We start from the raw sequence: 18,068 nt of genomic DNA on the forward strand, positions 1-18,068 counted from the left end.
CGGTGCCCTCGCCGCCGCTCCTGCAGCCCCCCAGCGCCCGGCCCAGCGGACAGAGCGGACGCCCGCCTCCTGCCTGCCTCCCGCGTCACGTACTCGGCCCCGCCTTACGCCCCGGGCTCTCGGCCTATGGGAGGGCTCGGGGTGGGAGGCGGCCAGCGGATTGGCTCCCGCGCACCGCCCACCTTCTCCCCGCCCCTCGGCGCCGCGGGGGCGGGGCCTCTGCGTAAAATGGCCGAGCCGGGAGGTGATTGGCTGGCTGTTGCTAGGCGGTGACACCCGGCCCGCAGTCCCCGCAAGGGCGCCGCGCCCGGATCTCCGGTCCCTCGGCCGCGCGCCCGGAGCCCCCCGCTTCCCCTGGGCCCGCGGGCCTGGACCCAGTGGGCGCGGGGCGGGGCGGGGCGGCGCGGGGCGGGCGCAGCAGGGCCGCGCGTCCCCGCGGTCCCAGGCATCCTCCCCGAGCCCACGGGCGCGCGCGGCGCACCGACTCGCGGGCTTGTCTCTGTTGCTAATTTTTCACAGTGGCCCAGACGCAGGCGGTGTGAGCCCGTAAGATGCCTGCGGCGAGCGGCGGGGCTCCCGGAGGCCGGGACGGCAGTGCGACTGTAAACCTCCCCGGAGAGGGTGGTGCGGGCGCTTCGCAGGAACAGTGGACGCGCCCCGGGCGCAGCTCGGCCTGGTGCAGGGAGATCCCGGGACAGACCGCAGGGCCGCGCAGCTCCCCTGCAGCGCTGCCTTCCTGTGGGAGGGCTGGGACCCGGACGCCCCCCTTAGTGAAGTAGGGCGGGGAGCGCGCATTCGGTGGGATACTACAGAGCCGGCACAAAGCGTGCGGTGGAATACTATACAGCCGGCACAAAGCGTGCGGTGGAATACTATACAGCCGGCACAAAGCGTGCGGTGGAATACTATACAGCCGGCACAACGCGCGCGGTGGAATACTATACAGCCGGCACAAAGCGTGCGGTGGAATACTATACAGCCGGCACAACGCGCGCGGTGGAATACTATACAGCCGGCACAACGCGCGCGGTGGAATACTATACAGCCGGCACAAAAAGCCCGTGGTGGAATACTATACAGCCGGTACAAAAGCCAGCGGTAGAATACCACACAGCCTGCATAAAGCGTGCAGGGCCTCTGTGTGCTGGCGTAGGGCGACCTTCAGCACCCACGAGGAAAGCATCAAGGTGCAGAATCGTGTGTAGAGCGTGCTGCTCTTTTGTGCACAGGGACAACGGAACTGAAACTTTATGTTTGCAGAGATTCAGGAGAAATGTTAGCAGTGACCACACATACGGATGGTGTAGGGGCTAGGGAGGGGGGGGGGCGTTTCACTGTACACTCTCATTCCCTTTGAAGTTTGTAGAATGAACGTAAGTTACCTATTCAAAACAAGTGACACAAAAGAAGAAATGCATTTAAGAATGAAAATAGCAAGCCTGGATCAAATCAGATGCACTTTCTGCCAGGCTCTCCCTGGGTCATAGTCGGCCTTGACCTGTGAGTGTGCCTCAGGACACAACATTGCAATGTCATAGCAGCACCAGGAAGGTTGCTACAGTCCTCCGGTGCTTCGTGGAGGAGGGAGGAATGCATGACCTAAAGAGAAGCAAAGGGGTTTTGATTATGAATAATATCAGTAGCTACCTTTTGTTGACATTATTTCTCCTTCTGATATCAGCCCAGAAGGTGGGTGTAAGGAGACAGAATGGCTTCTTGAATAAAAACCAAACTGCTCCTGCAAGATTGAAGGAGAAGGGAGACCTGTCCCTCCTCGCCTGCCCCCCTCCCAACCCCCAATGAGACAGGGGGCTTCTGGATCTCGCTGTGTTCAGTCTTATCCCCAATATGTCTTTTTTCCTCTCATGAACAGAGGTTCTGAAATTTGAGCTGTCAAAATCATCTGTAGATTCTTAGACCCCCACCCCCCACCCTGAACTTTGGGGGGTCTGGAGTGGGGCCCTGAAAGCTGTGGTGTTAATGAGCGGCTGACAGCACTTGGTTACTGTTACCTGCCCCTGGTTACTGTTACCTGCCCCTGGTTACTGTTACCATGAGGCCCACTTCAGAGGAGTCCACTTCCACATTGGCTGCAGTTGAACCTTTGAGCTTTCTGTTTTGGTTTCCCATTGCTGAGCTGCAGTATTTAAGTAAAGAGTGAGTATTTCTATACAGGGACTAATGTCCTACTAAGTAGCTAACCTGGGCTCTGAGTCCAGTCCTCTTTGATTCTCCGTCTGTGGCTCCCCACTATTTCACGCTGCCACAGGGGAGGGCTTCTTTCCCGCTAGTATGCATCTTGGCTACTTGAAATACGGAGCAGGTGCTACAGTCTCACGTAGAAGACACAAGAGTAGGTAAGGAATCCAGCTACCTCACTTCATACAATTTCCAGAGGGCCCAACCCTGCATGCTCCCCGCACGGACAGTGTGGGGAATATAAAAATGCCCATGTCACCGGTTGTAGTGATGGTGGAACAGCTCTGAATGTGCTAAAAACCATCAAATTCTATACCTGAAAGGGGTGAATTGGATGCTTTGTGAATTATTTCCCAATAAAGTTACTTTAAAAAACTTAACAGTAATAAAAGCCCTCAAAAAATGTATAGAAAGGCAAATAACACAAAATCCCTGAAATGCTGTCATAATCAGTGCGCAGATTCTGGGTAATTTCAGAGAAAGAGCTCTCACTTATATGAACTATTTCAGGTAACCTCGTAATGAAGGAATGTTCTTTCGAAATAAGTCCGAATAGGAAGAAATGGTAGAATTAGAATGCCAGTTTGCAATTCCTATGAAGTGGCTGATTCAGACAGTAATCATCGAGGGGTGGGTGCTAACACCATTGGGGGCTGGGAGCTCCAGGGCAGCAGAGGCCCTCCCAGGGACTACTCACAAAATTGCAAGGAGGGACCAGCAGATGAGTTGCTGATGCCTCCCGGGGCAATGCAACACCCAGGAAACGGTGCGGGAGACCGTCCACCCCACACCTTGGACCTGAATCCCACTGAGCCTGTAGCCCCACCTCCAGGTCCCAGGAAATGAAAGGGTTAGAGGAACTAGTGAAGAATGAAACGTGTCCAGGGCGTGGAACATTTCAGGGGACAGCAGGAGGACAGGCCCCTCTGGTCCACACACCCGGCACGAGGAAGGGACCGACTGGCCAGGTGGGCGCAGCCCAGTAGAAATGTAACAGGAGCCACGTTAAAATGTAAAAAGAAACAGGTGGAATTAATTTTAGTAACCGAGTCAAAACATCCAACATGTTATTTCAATATGTAATCAACATAAAAATTATTGTTGAAATATTTATGTTTTCCTTTTCATACCAAGCTTTCAAAATCTGGAGTGAGTTTTAGACTAACAATTCATCTCCATTCAGATGCCAAATTTTCACTGGCAATGCTTGATCTGTATTTAAATTTCGTGGAATTTACATTTTAGAAAAGTATACCCACGTACCCAAGTTATTCCAAACACAGTGAAAAGTTTCCCGAACTGAACCGAGCACCCCCCAAACTCACTTTCCTTTCCCATTTGCACGCACCTCGACAAAACTGGTTCATCTTTTTTTAAATAATTTACTTTGAAGCAAAGCAGCATCAGTTTGAAAATGACCTCAGTTCAAGTTAAGTAAATTCACCTCCCCTTGTTGCAACTCGGTTGTGTTAACATTGAACTCAAAGGTTAGTTGTTGCACAAACGGAACGGCATCTCTCCCGTTTGGGTGAATTTTGCAACTAATTTGCACAACGCTGTCTGTCACTACTAACCGTCTGCCTGTTCATGTTAGAAATGTTTCTGAAGTTGTGATTACTAATCTGTATTCCAAAAATTTCCACTGCAAATGAGTTCTACCTGTGTACCCATTGAGCTGGGTCACAAATCCTCTTCCAAAGGGAGTTTATAAGCCCCGGGTTGAGCTCGCTCAACGCACTGTGACCCTGGTTAGGAGACAAAGCACGCCGCCACGTGTCCTCGATTAGCCAGCCTTTGGCACGTGTGCCCTTTATTTCCAGGAATTCTTGAACTGGAGCTAACGTCGGAGTGAATCTTGGGGAACTCTCCCAGGCCTCAGCTGGCGAGGCCCGGCAAACATCGGCACATTCCCTGGATTTGATGACTTCCAGTGGCTCTGTGAACATGCTAACAGAGCAGTTTAAAATCTCTATCCAGGGCTACTCATCGTAGCGTCTGCCTCAGAAAAGGCAAAGTATTTTCAACATGTGCCACATTCTGGAACGAAGCAGTAAGAAAACATAGGTGTCTTTTTAAAAATTCTAATAAATCTCAATTTTCAGCCAATTGAAGTTATTTTTTCAAGTCTAGCTGACACCTTCAAAGACTCCACAGTACCCTCTCCACGCTTCTATTTCTCAGGCCTCGGCTTGGCAACGTTTCTGTCTGCACTGAGTCTGGCGTTGGCCTGGGAGGCGGCTCGGCCCCCAGCAGCCCGGCTGGTCTTCATTCATTCCTATCCCGTTCCCTATCGGGGTTAGTTAGGTGCACTTTAGATCAGTTTATTATTATAACACTTTTAAAACCTAAATGATGTTCCAAGAAGCCAAAAATTGTATGCATACTCTTAATACATAATGTTGGCTTAACGTGTTTTCCGTGAATGTGAATTCTCTTTACCCACCGTGAGTTGCAGGACCTGCCGTTCTCTGAGCGTCGTCAGTCACTGGTTTCCTCTGACACTCACTCCCATGTCTCCCTGGCCGTGGCAGTTGTGCCACTGTCCTCCTGTCCTGCCTAAGTCACCCCTGGGAGCTCGACCAGCCTCCCACAGCGGCGCCCCCTCTGGGCCTGGAGCAGTGGGCTGGAGACCTGAACGCTACTGACTTGGTCAGGGCCTCAGTGGGCATGTTTCTAAACATGACAAACCCCGGAGATGGGAACCGCCAGCTGAACTGTGACATATTCGAAGTGAATACGCTGTGAGTGTGATACTGTTACGAAGACCAGCCAGAAACACTGAAGCACAGAATGAGCTCAGCCTGTTTCTCCGGAGACCTTCCACCTGGCAAGCGGGTTAAAGTCTGATGGGTTCAGTCTGTTGACCTCGGAGCAGCTTCCACGAGGGCCTGCGGCTGGGATCTGATGGCAGTTCTGAGCAGCGTATCTGAAAGCTAATATTTGGCCTCTCCGCATCCAACATCTTTGGCTGCTTTGTGCTCGACAGAATTGTGTTGATTGAGCAAATCCTGGCCTCCTTGGGTTGTTCGGCTGAGGCAAAGATTGACCTTGCTAAGGAAGCTACAGACCTGAGATCAGAACGGTCATCTGTTTGGAAACAGGCATTGACCAAAAATATTATTCACTTCTGTAGATTCTTTTAAATGCTGAAAATGAACTATATGTTCATAAACACTGGCTTTATAATCATTCAGAGTGCGTATACATTCTGGGGGTCAACCTATCGTGGTTTGTGCCCGGCATTGCCTGCAGCTGGGGACAGAAACAGGAGGTTTCTGTTGCAGGGCTGCTCCGGGTGGGCAGGTGGGCTCCTAAACCAATTCCAGCTTCAGTGTCTGCCTCACGGGACAAGGTTTAGTGGCAACAACGCCCGAGTTGAATGAGAGGATCGGGTGGACTTTGTCCCCTGGAAGGTTAGTACCTGATAATTTTAATAAATACTCGTGACCAGATTGCTCTCCCTGTCGCCCTGCAGCCCTCTCGCTGGCCCAGTGGAGCCTTCCCTGGCCCAGCTGAATTTGCCCACCATGCCCTCCCCCATGTCCCAGGGCCCTCTGTCCTCTGCCAGGCCACATGGTCTGTGTAATTTATTTTGTGAATGAAAAAGGGGCAGTGCACTAAACCTGACAAACTCAGTGATTGAAAGTGACCACACAGGGTGAGCTGGTCACAAGTTCCTACCTGGGCAGGTCACAGCGGGCAGTCAAGTCTCCAGGTCTGCAGCTTCCTTAGCAAGGGTCAATCTTTGCCTTAAGTGAGCCTTGTCCACTCTTCTCACGCACCTAGGATGACATACCTTCAAAATGTCACAATCATTTTCTTTTCCAGACCCCTCAGGGTACAACCTCCCACCAGAGCTCGACCACAGAACCCGTCATTGTCAACTTGCTCCCCACGTGCTGCAAATGTTCATTGTTAACTAACCTGTACCAGTCAATGTAAAAGACTGTGTCTGTCCACTTTGCTTTTTATCCAGTCCAGGGACAGGGGACATGTGCACCCCTGCCGGCGGCAGAGCCTGACCCACTCGGGGCTCCGACTCTGGGCCCTGAGTCACGAGGTGCTAGGATCTACTCCGAACAGGAGATCAACTCATTTTACCTGGCAGGTCACAGGCCAGGTAAGATGTCAAGGGGCCATTGGGCCCGAGAATTGGCAACTCTGGGGCTGTGTGTGGAGCCAGGAGCCCGGCCGTGGCTCCTTTTCCCGCCTCCCTTGTCCTCAGCATCTGGGGAAGTGGGTGTGGCAAAGGCCTGGGCCGGTGTCACTGAGGACGAGTGACCCTCTGAATTTGGAGACCGCGCTCAGCACTCTGATGGAACGGTGTCTGAGAGACTATTGTGAGTGGACGACACTATGGTGTTCGGGGGACTGTTTTCAGTCCCACAGGAGAGATTTCTCCTCTCAGAGGCACTTGAGACGCAGTTGGCTGACGTGCCCGAGATAAAGGCAGCAGCCCACGCGGGCCAGGCCCCTCTCCCCGGCATCCCTCAGACAACTGTCGGGTCAGCATCTGGGGGCACAGACGGGGGAGTGCGGAGCCCCCGGCCCTGCATTTCTGCAGATCTTCTCAAGGAGCCTGCACGGCGCTTGGCCGGGAAGATAGGGGCCGTGTCACCCTTGGCGCAAAGGGCAGCCCTGAAGGACTGGGTTTCCTACGTTGGGGTGCCCGGCTGTATCATGAGCCCATGGTGTACGCTCACCCCCTTGGGCCCCCTGAGACCTGGGTGGGGAGGGCAGCTGACGTGTCCCATGACAAAGCCAGGCCCTGCATGGAGCGCACACACACGTGTACACGCTCACATGCACTGCGCACACACGCTCTCAGTGGGGAGCTGGCGGCCCTCGGCCACCTCCCCCGCGACGCGCCACCTCGTGGCAGCGGAGGTGACAGCAGCCGGAAGTCGGGGTGTTAGGTAGGAGCTCACCTGCAGGCCATTACTGGCAACAGTACAGAAAGGCCAAGACACGATGCTAGAAAAATATCACACTTCATAAAACCCGTGTTTATTTAAAAAAATCTATTCAGAAAGTCTGGAAAGCGTAATAAATACCTGTACAGGGGCCGCCATCTCAAACACAAACCGCAGCGGGGACAGAAAGGCCCGTAAACAGAACTCGGCTCGTGGACAAAGTGCAGGGCCAGGGCTTGGGCACAAAGCGCGCTCTGAGCGGGGACCACGAGCCTGGAGGGTTCCTGTCCCTTCCCCGGACGCCTGAGCTCGGGAGGCTGCACTGCAGTCACCTGTCTGCCTCACGCTCAGGACCCTGCTCCACTGTCTTTATGGTCCTGGCCGAGGTGAAGGACATGGGCTCGCGGGAGCCAACGCAGTGCAGTTGGCCGCCATGCGCTGGGGACCCAGCAAAGGACTGGGACAGTCCCCGCAGGCGGCCTCGGGAACAACACCGTTTAGTGAACAACACTGGTCGACAAGTTATCACTCAGAAAGCAAACAGCCTTCCAAACATCGACACACACGAAGCCGATCAAAACACAGACAATCCAGCCGAGGAGAGGGCGACACCGCGGACCGAGGGTGGCATCTGCGAAAAACTTCACACCGAGGGGCGCCCGGCGGGGGTGACACCCTAGAGGGTGTTGTGAAGGGTCTGTGTGGTGGTGGGCTAGGGGCCCGAGGTCCAGCGTGGGTTTCTCAGGACAGATTCTGGGGGTTTATGACCCAGGGGCGTGGCCATGTGTGAGCAGGGGCTTGTGAATTCTGACATCTGTGCGAATCCGGGAGCCTCCCCGAGCGCCGGGAGTCCACACAGGCGCGGTGAGGACCCTAATAACCGGTCATCCCCTCTCCAACTGTGGCCCTGCTACTTCTCTAAGACTTCTGGAAGCTCAGTTTCCAAGGTGGGATCACCGCTTCTCTAGGCTGACTCCTCACTTCGCTCTAGGTGAGGGTGAGGACCTGGAGGTGTTTTGGATTCAGCAGAGCAGGGCGATGGGAGCCTGGGGGGTCCCTTCGGGGCTGCACTCACCACGTAACAGACACAGACCCGGCTGGGCCACCTCTCAGATCTCCCAGCCCTGGGTCCCTCCTTCACAGCTTGGGGACAGCCCCGGGCAGACAAGCCAGGCCGAGGGCAGGTGGGCAGCGGGGGGCTGAGCAGCAAACCTGAAACAGGGCTTCGGTCTGTGTCCAGGAGGGCAAAACCTGGCCTGCGGGCGCTCTTGTGTTTCCTGTTTCTAATAATAAGTGAAGTGATTCAGACCTAAGCAAATCTATTGTGGGCAGAAGTCACTTGAGCCTCGGGGAAGCATGTTCTCCTGAGGAAAGAACTGCCTGGCCGGGCTCTGTGGGAACAAGGGGCACAAGTCTGTCCCCACCTGTATGTCCTGTGGTTCTCTGAGAAAAAATACCTGTGGAATCATTAAGTTCACGTTCTAAGGTCTGAAAGTCACAGACCGAGCTGAGGAGTGATTTTTCGGAAGACAGCACATGTGCATGTGCGTCTGTGTGAGTGAGTGTGCGTGCGTGTGCATGCGTGTGTGTGCATGTGTGTGTGAGAGTGAGTGCGTGTGCGTGTGCATCAGGTACTAGAGGGAGTTGAGATTGAGGGACAAGAGAAACAATAAAATATTGTCTTTTTATGGAGAACCTGGCTGTGACCAGCGGGTGCTCCTGCAGCCCCATCTGAGGCAGAGGGCAGACAGACTAAGTGGCGAGGGACAGACGGACGAGCGGTGAGTGACAGTCCTCCAGCCCGGTAGGTGGGTGGCTCCTTGGTTTGGGGGCACCTGGAGGAGCCTGAAGGGCACAGGCACTGTCCCCTCCAGACCTGGGCAGGGGGCCACGCCTGTTACGATTTTATTTAACAAAGGAGCGCACAGCTGGTGGGCGGCCCGCAGCGCCCGTGTGCACGTCCCGGGGACACGCTGACCGTCGCTGAACGCCAGCAAAAACAGACACAAACACAGAACACAGCACGGCTCCACAAAGTGCCCCACCACCTGCCAGTGCTGCCCCCGTCCCCCCGCCGTCCCCTCCCGTCCCCAGTGGGGCGACACAGAGGACTGGGCTCGGGGTCCTGGGGGTCAGTTTCTCGGGGACGGGAGGGGAACAAGGTGAGAAAACCCACTGCTGTGGGGAAGCAAGGCCTTGGCCGGCCAGGCCCTCAGACAGTGGACGCCCAGCGCCAGGGGGAACTGCCATCCAGAGCTGGGGGGGACACAGGGCCTCGGGACAAGGGACTGCAGCACAGGCTCCTGCTGGCTCCTTCCCGGGATGCGAGGTCCTCGTGAAAAGTGGTACCAAGGCAGAGCACAGGCCGGTTCTGGGGGCCCCTCAGGCTCAGATCTGCCGCAGAGGACACCGCCTGCACCCCCGTCAAACACGCCGGGCAAGGAGACAAGGGCTCTTTGGGTCATCTTCAGGGGGCTGGGCTCTGCTCCTCGAGTCCTGTGCCCTCTGTCATCCTCCAGCCGGGGGCAACCCCGGGACCCCGAAGCTGGACCCTCCCGAGGAGGCGCAGCCGTAACCTGCTCCCTCCTGCATGACCGGGACCACGCGTTGCAGATCTGAGGCGTGAGAGCTTTGTTGCTGGGAAATATCTGTCCGATGAACAGGGGCCGTGGTGGTAAACGGCCTACGGAGCTGGCAGGAACCGCAGGCCTTCGGCGAGGTGACTGCGGTGACCAGAGTGACCACTGTGACTGGAGTCCATGCGGCTTGCTGGGGAAGCAGGTGCGAGGTCGGCAGAGCGAGGCATTAGGAGGTCACGGTCGGACCGTCGGGCTGAACCAGAGGACGCGGGCCCAGCGGAGGCACCTGGAGTCACCCAGCACCGCCTGGGCCGGGCCCAGGAGGGGGCCCGCCGGCCGAGCGCCTGGAGTCCCGCCGCTACAAGCGCGTGGACGTGAGTCTCTTCATGCCCCTGCGCTGCGCCAGGCCCGACGCCAGCACCGGCTCCAGCCGTGGGGCCTGCGGCGTCCGGTTCAGAGCCAAGTAGGTGGCGGCCATCGCGCCCTGCAAAACAAGGGGGGCTGGTGACTGCAGTGCCACCACTCTGCTGGGGCCAGCAGCAGGGCCTCTCTGGCCTCAGTTTCCCCCACGTGTTCGGGGAGACAAGGCCGCTGTGGGACACCGAGCTCCACAGTGACCCAGGGTCCTGTCCCTGTGTCCACCTGGCACCCCAGGCCAATCTGAGCTCTGCTGCGATGTGGGGTAAATATTTCACACTCTCCAGCCCAGGCTGAGGTCAACCACCCCACTTCCGGCTGGGGGGCAGTCCTTTCTCTCGGTCTTTGTCTCTCTCCTTTTCTCTCTGTTGCGTGGGCACACGCACACACATACACGCACATACACTCACACATAACATATACACACACACTCACACACTCACACGTAACATATACACACACACGCACGCACGCACTCACTCACATATACACTCACACATATACACACACACATGCACACACTCACACATATACTCACACATAACACACACACACATACACACACACTCACACACTCACATACACTCACACATAACACACACACGCATACACACACACTGAATCTGCCAGAATGTTAACAGAGCCTGTAACTTACTCAGTGTCCTGCGTGTGATCACGTGTATGTGATGACATGTGCAAGTAAGTACATGTGGGATTCCCATCGGGCCTGCAGTCAGCCCCCTTCCTGCACAGGTGATTCTCTGGGTTAATGGGGAGGCTTCACAGAACCTTTTCTGGGTCCCCCAATCCCTCCATTTTGCTCTCATGAGGCCTGCACATACCTTCACCAGGTGGACATCCTGTCTGCTGAGCTGATTCTGGGACAGGTACTCTCTGTTCACAATCCACGGGTGTTTCAGGACCTGAACAGCAGTCAGGCGCTGGTGCGGGTCCACATGGAGCATCTTGGATACCACGTCCTGCGGGGAAGGTCAAAGGCCAGAGAGGAAGGTCAAAGGCCGGAGAGGAAGGTCAGAGGCAGGAGAGGAAGGTTGGAGGCAGGAGAGGAAGGTCGGAGGCAGGAGAGGAAGGTCAAAGGCCGGAGAGGAAGGTCGGAGGCAGGAGAGGAAGGTCGGAGGCAGGAGAGGAAGGTAGGAGGAAGGAGAGGAAGGCCAGAGGCAGGAAAGGAAGGTCGGAGGCAGGAGAGGAAGGTCGGAGGCAGGAGAGGAAGGTCGGAGGCAGGAGAGGAAGGTCAGAGGCAGGAGAGGAAGGTCGGAGGCAGGACCAGAAGGGGTGAGCTGTGCTGCTAACTGAGCCTCCCCAGCAAAATTCCTCTCTCCTTTGTAGGGCAAAACCTAACTGTTGTTCTTAGAGTGATTCTATGCATTTTGAGGTGAGATATTTATTCTCAGGTTTATAAGTATGTGATTGGTTTTTAAGTTTTAACCGTCACAGGTTTATATTGTGTTAAAGACGTTATGTCTACAGGGAAATCAGATGTGGGGATGTTCAATGGCGCATGTATGTTCCTGAAATACTGTTTCAGTAAAGATGTCATCCTCCCAAATCAGAAGCTGAAATAAGGAATGTCCCACAGATAATGAACCATTTCACAACAATGTATGTAGCTACATTTGTATCAGGATTGCCCACAAATATTTGCTACAAATAATTGCCAACCGTGGAACTGACAACCAGTAACCATCACACATGTCCCACAGGCTCCTGTCCCATCGACATGATTTGATTATTTGATTGTAAAGTGATAATAAAACTCCTAAAGCTGGTTAAACACAGAGCTCCACATTACAGGTACATGTTGTGTTACATGTACACACGTGCCCACACAGGTAGTTACTGTGATTTCCACTTGCACAGCATTCGTGCACCTGTTCTTGTGAGTCCCCAGGATCGTCCTTGGGGGAAAGAGGTGAATGTACTTTCCCTGTTGTACAGATAAAGATGCTGATGTTTATAGTCATTAACTAAGTGCCCGAGGAGGACCGGGATGAGAATCCGGGCTTTCTCACTAGCCCGTGTCCCTCCACACTTCAAACAAAGTGAATGAACTAGAGTGTGTGCACAATACAAAGCGGAATTACTCAGCAGAATTTCTGGCCATAAAACACCACAAGGAAATGCTATGTACTACAACAACACCCTTTCCCCACAGAAAAACCCGATGCCTTTTAACATATGACATTCATCTCCGTAACTTCTTGAACAAACACCTCCTGGAGGTACTGTTCTCATATCCACGTGTGATGGAAATGGAAGCAGAGACACCTACATCGTCGTGCTCAAGATTCCATGGTAAAGAATGATGTTCTTGTACATTCAGAAGGTGGGTAAAGTAAAAGCAAATGAGTCTGTAGGCTCTGCCTGTTTCTGGAGGATCGGAGGCTGCATTGTGTGGTAAGCACAGAGGTGGGGAAAGGCACTGGGGACTGGAGGAGGAGAGGACGTGGCGGTGAGGGGGCAGGAAGAAGTCGGCGAGGTCCTGGCAGCAGGGAAGTGCTCTGTCTGCAGCTGTGGGCTCGGTAATGCATCCTGCACTCAACTCTACTCCTTTCCCAACATCGTCTCCCTGCCCCCGGCCCCTGCTTCGGAGATCATGCCCCAAAGAAACCATCAGCATCCAAGTCCTGAACTGAGAGAATTCCATACTCATGTGAGACAGTACAGATAGAAGGGAGCACTGGGAGAGTCAGGGTCACTAAGGGCCAGCTACCATCACCTCTGCCATCACCTCCTCCATGACCACCACCATCTCCTCCACTATCCCCACCATCTTCACCATCTCCTCCATCTCCTCCACCATCTCCACCATCCCCACTATCTCCACCATCCCCACCATCTCCTCCATCTCCTCCATCATCCCCACCATCTCCTCCATCTCCTCCACCATCTCCACCATCCCCACCATCTCCACCATCTCCTCCATCATCCCCACCATCTCCACTATCTCTACCATCCCCACCATCTCCTCCACCATCTCCACCATCTCCTCCATCATCCCCACCATCCCCACCATCTCCACTATCTCTACCATCCCCACCATCTCCTCCACTATCCCCACCATCTCCATCCCCACCATCTCCTCCACCATCCCCACCATCCCCACCATCCCCACCATCTTCACCATCCCCACCATCTCCTCCACCATCTCCACCATCCCCACCATCTCCTCCACCATCTCCACCATCTCCACCATCTCCTCCACCATCTTCACCATCCCCACCATCCCCACCATCTTCACCATTCCCACCATCTCCTCCACCATCTCCACCATCCCCACCATCTCCTCCACCATCTCCACCATCTCCTCCACCATCTCCACCATCTCCTCCACTATCTCCACCATCCCCACCATCCCCACCATCTCCTCCACCATCCCCACCATCTCCAACATCCCCACCCCCCCCACCATGTCCACCATCTCCACCATTCCCACCATCTCCTCCACCATCTCCACCATCTCCTCCACCATCTCCACCATCTCCTCCACCATCTCCACCATCTCCTCCACCATCTCCACCATCCCCACCATCCCCACCATCTCCTCCACCATCCCCACCATCTCCAACATCCCCACCCCCCCACCATGTCCACCATCTCCACCATCCCCACCATCTCCTCCACCATCTCCACCATCCCCACCATCCCCACCATCTCCACCATCTCCTCCACCATCTCTACCATCCCCACCATCCCCACCATCCCCACCATCTCCTCCACCATCTCCTCCACCATCACTGTAGGAGGTCACGCAGTGATGGTGATGGCAGAGTTGGAGTCAGAACCCCAGATCTTCTTCTCTTCTTCCAGTCACTTTACAGTAGCACAGGAAATAGAATATTGGTGCTGCTTCTTACTAGTGCTTGGATTCTAACTTACTATTTCATTAGAGAGAAATTTGATGATGTCAACTAAAAAAGACCAAGTCTGATGAACAGAAGAAACAGGATGGTCACAAACAGGGCAGCTGCAGAGAAGCCCAGATGCAAAGTATCTAAAGTAACAGAGATGCACCTCCGGACCGGTGCTCTGCTCAGTCATTCTGTCATCAGTTGGGCAATCCTTTGGCAACATCACTAACAGTGTGGTGGTTAATTTTAGGTGTCAACTTGGTTAGGCTGTGGTAACCAGGTGTTTGGTCAAACACCAGTCTAGAAGTTTCTGTATTTCTAGATGTATTTCTTAGATGAGGTTAACATTTAAATCAACTGATTATGAGTAAAGCAGATTACCCTCCATAGTGTGGGTGGGCCACATCCAATCAGTTAACGTTCTTAAGAGAAAAAAGACTGAGCTCCTTGAGGAACAGGGAATTCCGCTGGCAGGTGGCCTTTGGAGTAGAGCTACAACATCTACTCTCCCCTGAGCCTCCAGCCTGTCACCTACTTTGTAGATTTGGGGCTTACCAGCCTCCACAATCATGTAAGCCAATTTTAAAAAATAAACCTCTCTCTCAGTCTCTGCCCCTCTGTACATACATATACATCTTATTGGTTCTGCTATACCAAGACTGTAGAAAATGTGAAAAGTGCTATAAAATATTTTTGCCCCCAATTTTTTTTTAGCTGAGCAGCTTTAAAAAAAAATCTTGAGGATAAATTATCTGTACTGTTGATAGGAAAGGGGTCCTCCGGCTCTGTCACAGATAAGATGGTTGCGAGCGAGGCTCCGACCTAAGGAACAGCATGGGCAGTGGGCTCACCTTGGCCGCCTCGGAGACGGAGTCCCAGTTCCCGCCCGAGAGGGCGTACTTCCCACTGCCGATCCGCGCCAGGATCTCCTCGGGAGTATCGTCTGGCCCGTTTGCAAAGGGGGTGAATCTGTGTGATGAGAGGATTTAGGGCGATGACCTTCCACTTTATAAACGTAAATGAAGTCCACAACGGAATGCAGCCTCTTTGTTGTTAAAAACAGCCTTTTCTTCCCCATTTTGCTCCCAATCGAGGATTACGGATAAACCATTCATTTCTAAATGCTCCGCCCATTGTCCTTACGTGGTCACTGCTGGGGGTCGACAGAGCAAGTGAGCAAAGCTCGGTGGACCCAAAATGAGGTGGACCCAAAACGAGCTTTCTGGACCGTTTCGGGCTTCCCCGGTGACAGTGTGTAGCAGTGGTCTGCCTTGTGGCTCGGTTTCCATGGTGACGGCGTGACATCATGGATGGGAGCCTGAGACCTGAGCCTGGCTGATCTATCGCCCACTCTGGGATCTTTGATAAGTTAACTTTTGAGCTTGCAAAACGGGCAGAATCGTGTGCTCACAGGGGTCCGTCTCAGCCGTGACACTGCAAACACGCAGAAAGTATGTGACCCACCACGAGAGCGAGAGGGGCGCTCATTCTGCCTCGCTTACTGTGCCCGGGGCCCGTGGGCACACACGTTGGGGGGATTACGTGTGGTTCTCACGGTGAGGCTGTGGCCCCAGCTTAGGGAGCAGCAGCGTGAGCATCGGAGGAGCCACATGGGGACCCAGTGTGACGCCAGGAGGTCACGCTGCTCTCCTCTCGTGGTCAGCACTAACTACGGATTTATTATAAATACCTCAGTAAGGCCACAGAGACAGCGGGCCATTCCCATCCATTCTACTAGGGTATTTTGTCCATTTCGCTACAGTGAACAGGACTGGATGTGCCCTCCACTTGAGCATTTAATAGACTTAAAAACATTGGCCCGGCCTGTGTGGCTCAGTGGCTGAGCATCGGCCTATGAACCAGGAGGTCAGGGTTCGATTCCCAGTCAGGGCACAAGACGGGGTTGCGGGCTCCATGCCCAGTGAGGGGCGTGCAGGAGGCAGCCGATCAATGACTCTCTCTCGTCGATGTTTCTCTCCCTCCCTCTCTCTCTAAAATGAGTAAAAACATATTTAAAACTAAACAAGACATTGGGAAGCAGAGGGATTTTTAAAAATTCTAGACCCTCATGGTTGGAAGGAGCCTCAAATGCCACCTGTGTTTCCCCTCATTGAGACTGAGGGAGGTGAGGCCAGTGGAGGCCAGGAGTCAGCCCGGCAGCGAGCGCCTGGGGGACACACGACCCGCTTCCTCTGACACGGGGGCCTCGTCCCAGGAAACCGGTCCACGCAGGTCTCAGGGCCGTGGGAGTCGGTCCCAGCACATCAGTGGCCGCCTCCTTCAAGAGGCTGTTCGACCATGACTTTTATGGGCGCGTCCTGGCTCAGGAGGATGACTTTGAGGAGCCGGTGTTCGAGGTTTTTAGGGAATGCGGGCGCCGGAACCAGCGGCCTGGGCGTTCTGTGGGGGAGCCCAGCTGTGCAGCCCACGTTCCCTAACTCTGCAGATGCCGCCCAAAGCAAAGGCAGGGCTGCCTTCCCTGTCCTGTTCCCAGCTCTCCCGAGAGGGGCTGGGAGGCCTGAGATCCGCCCACGCCCGAGCCCCAGCCCCGCGGGAAGCGGCCCTCGGGCGGCCCCTCGGGGCCTGCGTTACCCCGCCAGCATGGTGTAGAGCAGGATCCCCAGGCTCCAGACGTCGCAGGCTGCGTCGTAGCCCTGCCGCTTCAGCACCTGGCGGGAAAGACAGCAGCCAGTGAGCGCCCGGCGAGGAAGGCTCAAGGTCACGGAGGCGCGTTGTGCCCGTGGGACGGTGACGCCGGCAGGGCGGGGAGCAGGGGATGCCGTCTGCTAAGGCAGAGCCGCTCCGGTGTTCCCAGTAGGGCTCCCCAAAGGGCAGCACACGCGGGGAGCCCAGGCTCCTGCCGGAGACGGGACGGAGCGGGAAGGAAGCGTTCAGCTTCTAAGGCAGAAGGGCGTGATCACGGCGAGACGGGCATAACGTGGACCATCTCAACCACTCTGAGAGGGGCATTGAGCACCCCCACAGCCGTGCCGCCGTCACCCCCGTCGTCTCCGGAGCTTCCAATTCTGCCCCGTCCAGCACTCAGGCCCCACGGCCGGCCCAGCCCGGCACCAGCGTCCCCTCCGTCTCTGTAAACCTGGCTCCTCCAGGCGTGGGCATCTATCCCTCTGTGTCCGGCGGACCTCACTTCACACTGTCCTCAGGGGCACCGGTGCCGCGGCGTGGGACAGGACCTCCCTCCTTTCCAAGGCCGGGTAATATTCCACCGTGCGGCCGGACCCCACCCGGTCGCTCCATCCGGCCGCCTGGGTGCCCCCCCTCGGCCGCCGTGCGCCGCGGGCAGAGAGCGACCAAAGCGATCGACTGCGTTGCGTGCGAGCAGGGTTGGCGGCCGAACCTTTCTGACTCACATCTGTTCCCCGACGTGAGGGCTGAAACGACCCGCGAGGCCGCCCCGCCCAGTCCCCTGCCGGCCGGAGCCCTCTCACCTCCGGCGCCACGAAGTTGGCCGTGTAGCAGGGCGTCATCAGCAGTCCGTTCTCCGCACGCAGCTGCTTGGCGAACCCGAAGTCGCAGATCCGGATGGACTCGGGGTTCCCGGACTCGTCCATGTACAGTATGTTGCTCGGCTTCAGGTCGCGGTGCACCACCTGCAGGGCGGGAGGACCCGCCTCGGTGGGAGCCCAGGACGGGGTGGGGGGGGCGGAGCGGGAGGGCCGGGGCTCAGGGCGGCGGGTTCGTTCGGGAACCGTTTGCTCCGAGCGGGTCCCACAGCAGAAGCAGCTCAGCCTGGGTGCTGCAGTGAGGGGCCCACCCCTCCTGACACTCGGCCTGAGGAGACGGCTCACCCCAGGGCGAGTGAGTATCTCAAGGAATAAATGCGACGCTGCGCGAGCCGAGGGGACAGCGTAGGGGGCAGGAGAGAAAGGGGATGCGGTGAGTTCAGGTGACGTGAATGTAAAGGTTTCCGAGGGCGAATATTCTCCCCACGCCCGCCGCGTCCGCGGGGTAGGCGTCGGCCACCAGTGAGGGACGCGGTGCCAGGGATGACAGTGACGGGGATGACGCGGTGGCCGGGGCGCAGCCGCCCTGAAAGCCGGCCGTGCCTGTGCGGAGGGGCCCCGGCGCTC

At 55.7% G+C, this 18,068-nt stretch overlaps 1 protein-coding gene across 1 annotated transcript in view; it reads right to left on the bottom strand.

The window, feature by feature from the left end:
* Positions 1 to 8,777: 8,777 nt before the first annotated feature.
* Positions 8,778 to 18,068, bottom strand: part of RPS6KA2 (ribosomal protein S6 kinase A2) — a 58,777-nt gene continuing 49,486 nt past the window's right edge. The window contains exons 17-21 of the mRNA XM_087817746.1: positions 17,427 to 17,588; positions 16,570 to 16,646; positions 14,829 to 14,946; positions 10,951 to 11,088; positions 8,778 to 10,175 (exon numbers count right to left, since the gene is read on the bottom strand). Of these exons, the coding sequence (XP_087673872.1) occupies positions 10,050 to 10,175; positions 10,951 to 11,088; positions 14,829 to 14,946; positions 16,570 to 16,646; positions 17,427 to 17,588 (621 nt within the window). The 3' untranslated portion in view covers positions 8,778 to 10,049. The remainder of the gene's footprint in view (positions 10,176 to 10,950; positions 11,089 to 14,828; positions 14,947 to 16,569; positions 16,647 to 17,426; positions 17,589 to 18,068) is intronic.

The sequence above is a fragment of the Miniopterus natalensis genome, chromosome 5 (genome assembly GCF_054644295.1).
Source record: "Miniopterus natalensis isolate mMinNat1 chromosome 5, mMinNat1.hap1, whole genome shotgun sequence".
NCBI classification, from domain to species: Eukaryota; Metazoa; Chordata; class Mammalia; order Chiroptera; family Miniopteridae; genus Miniopterus; species Miniopterus natalensis.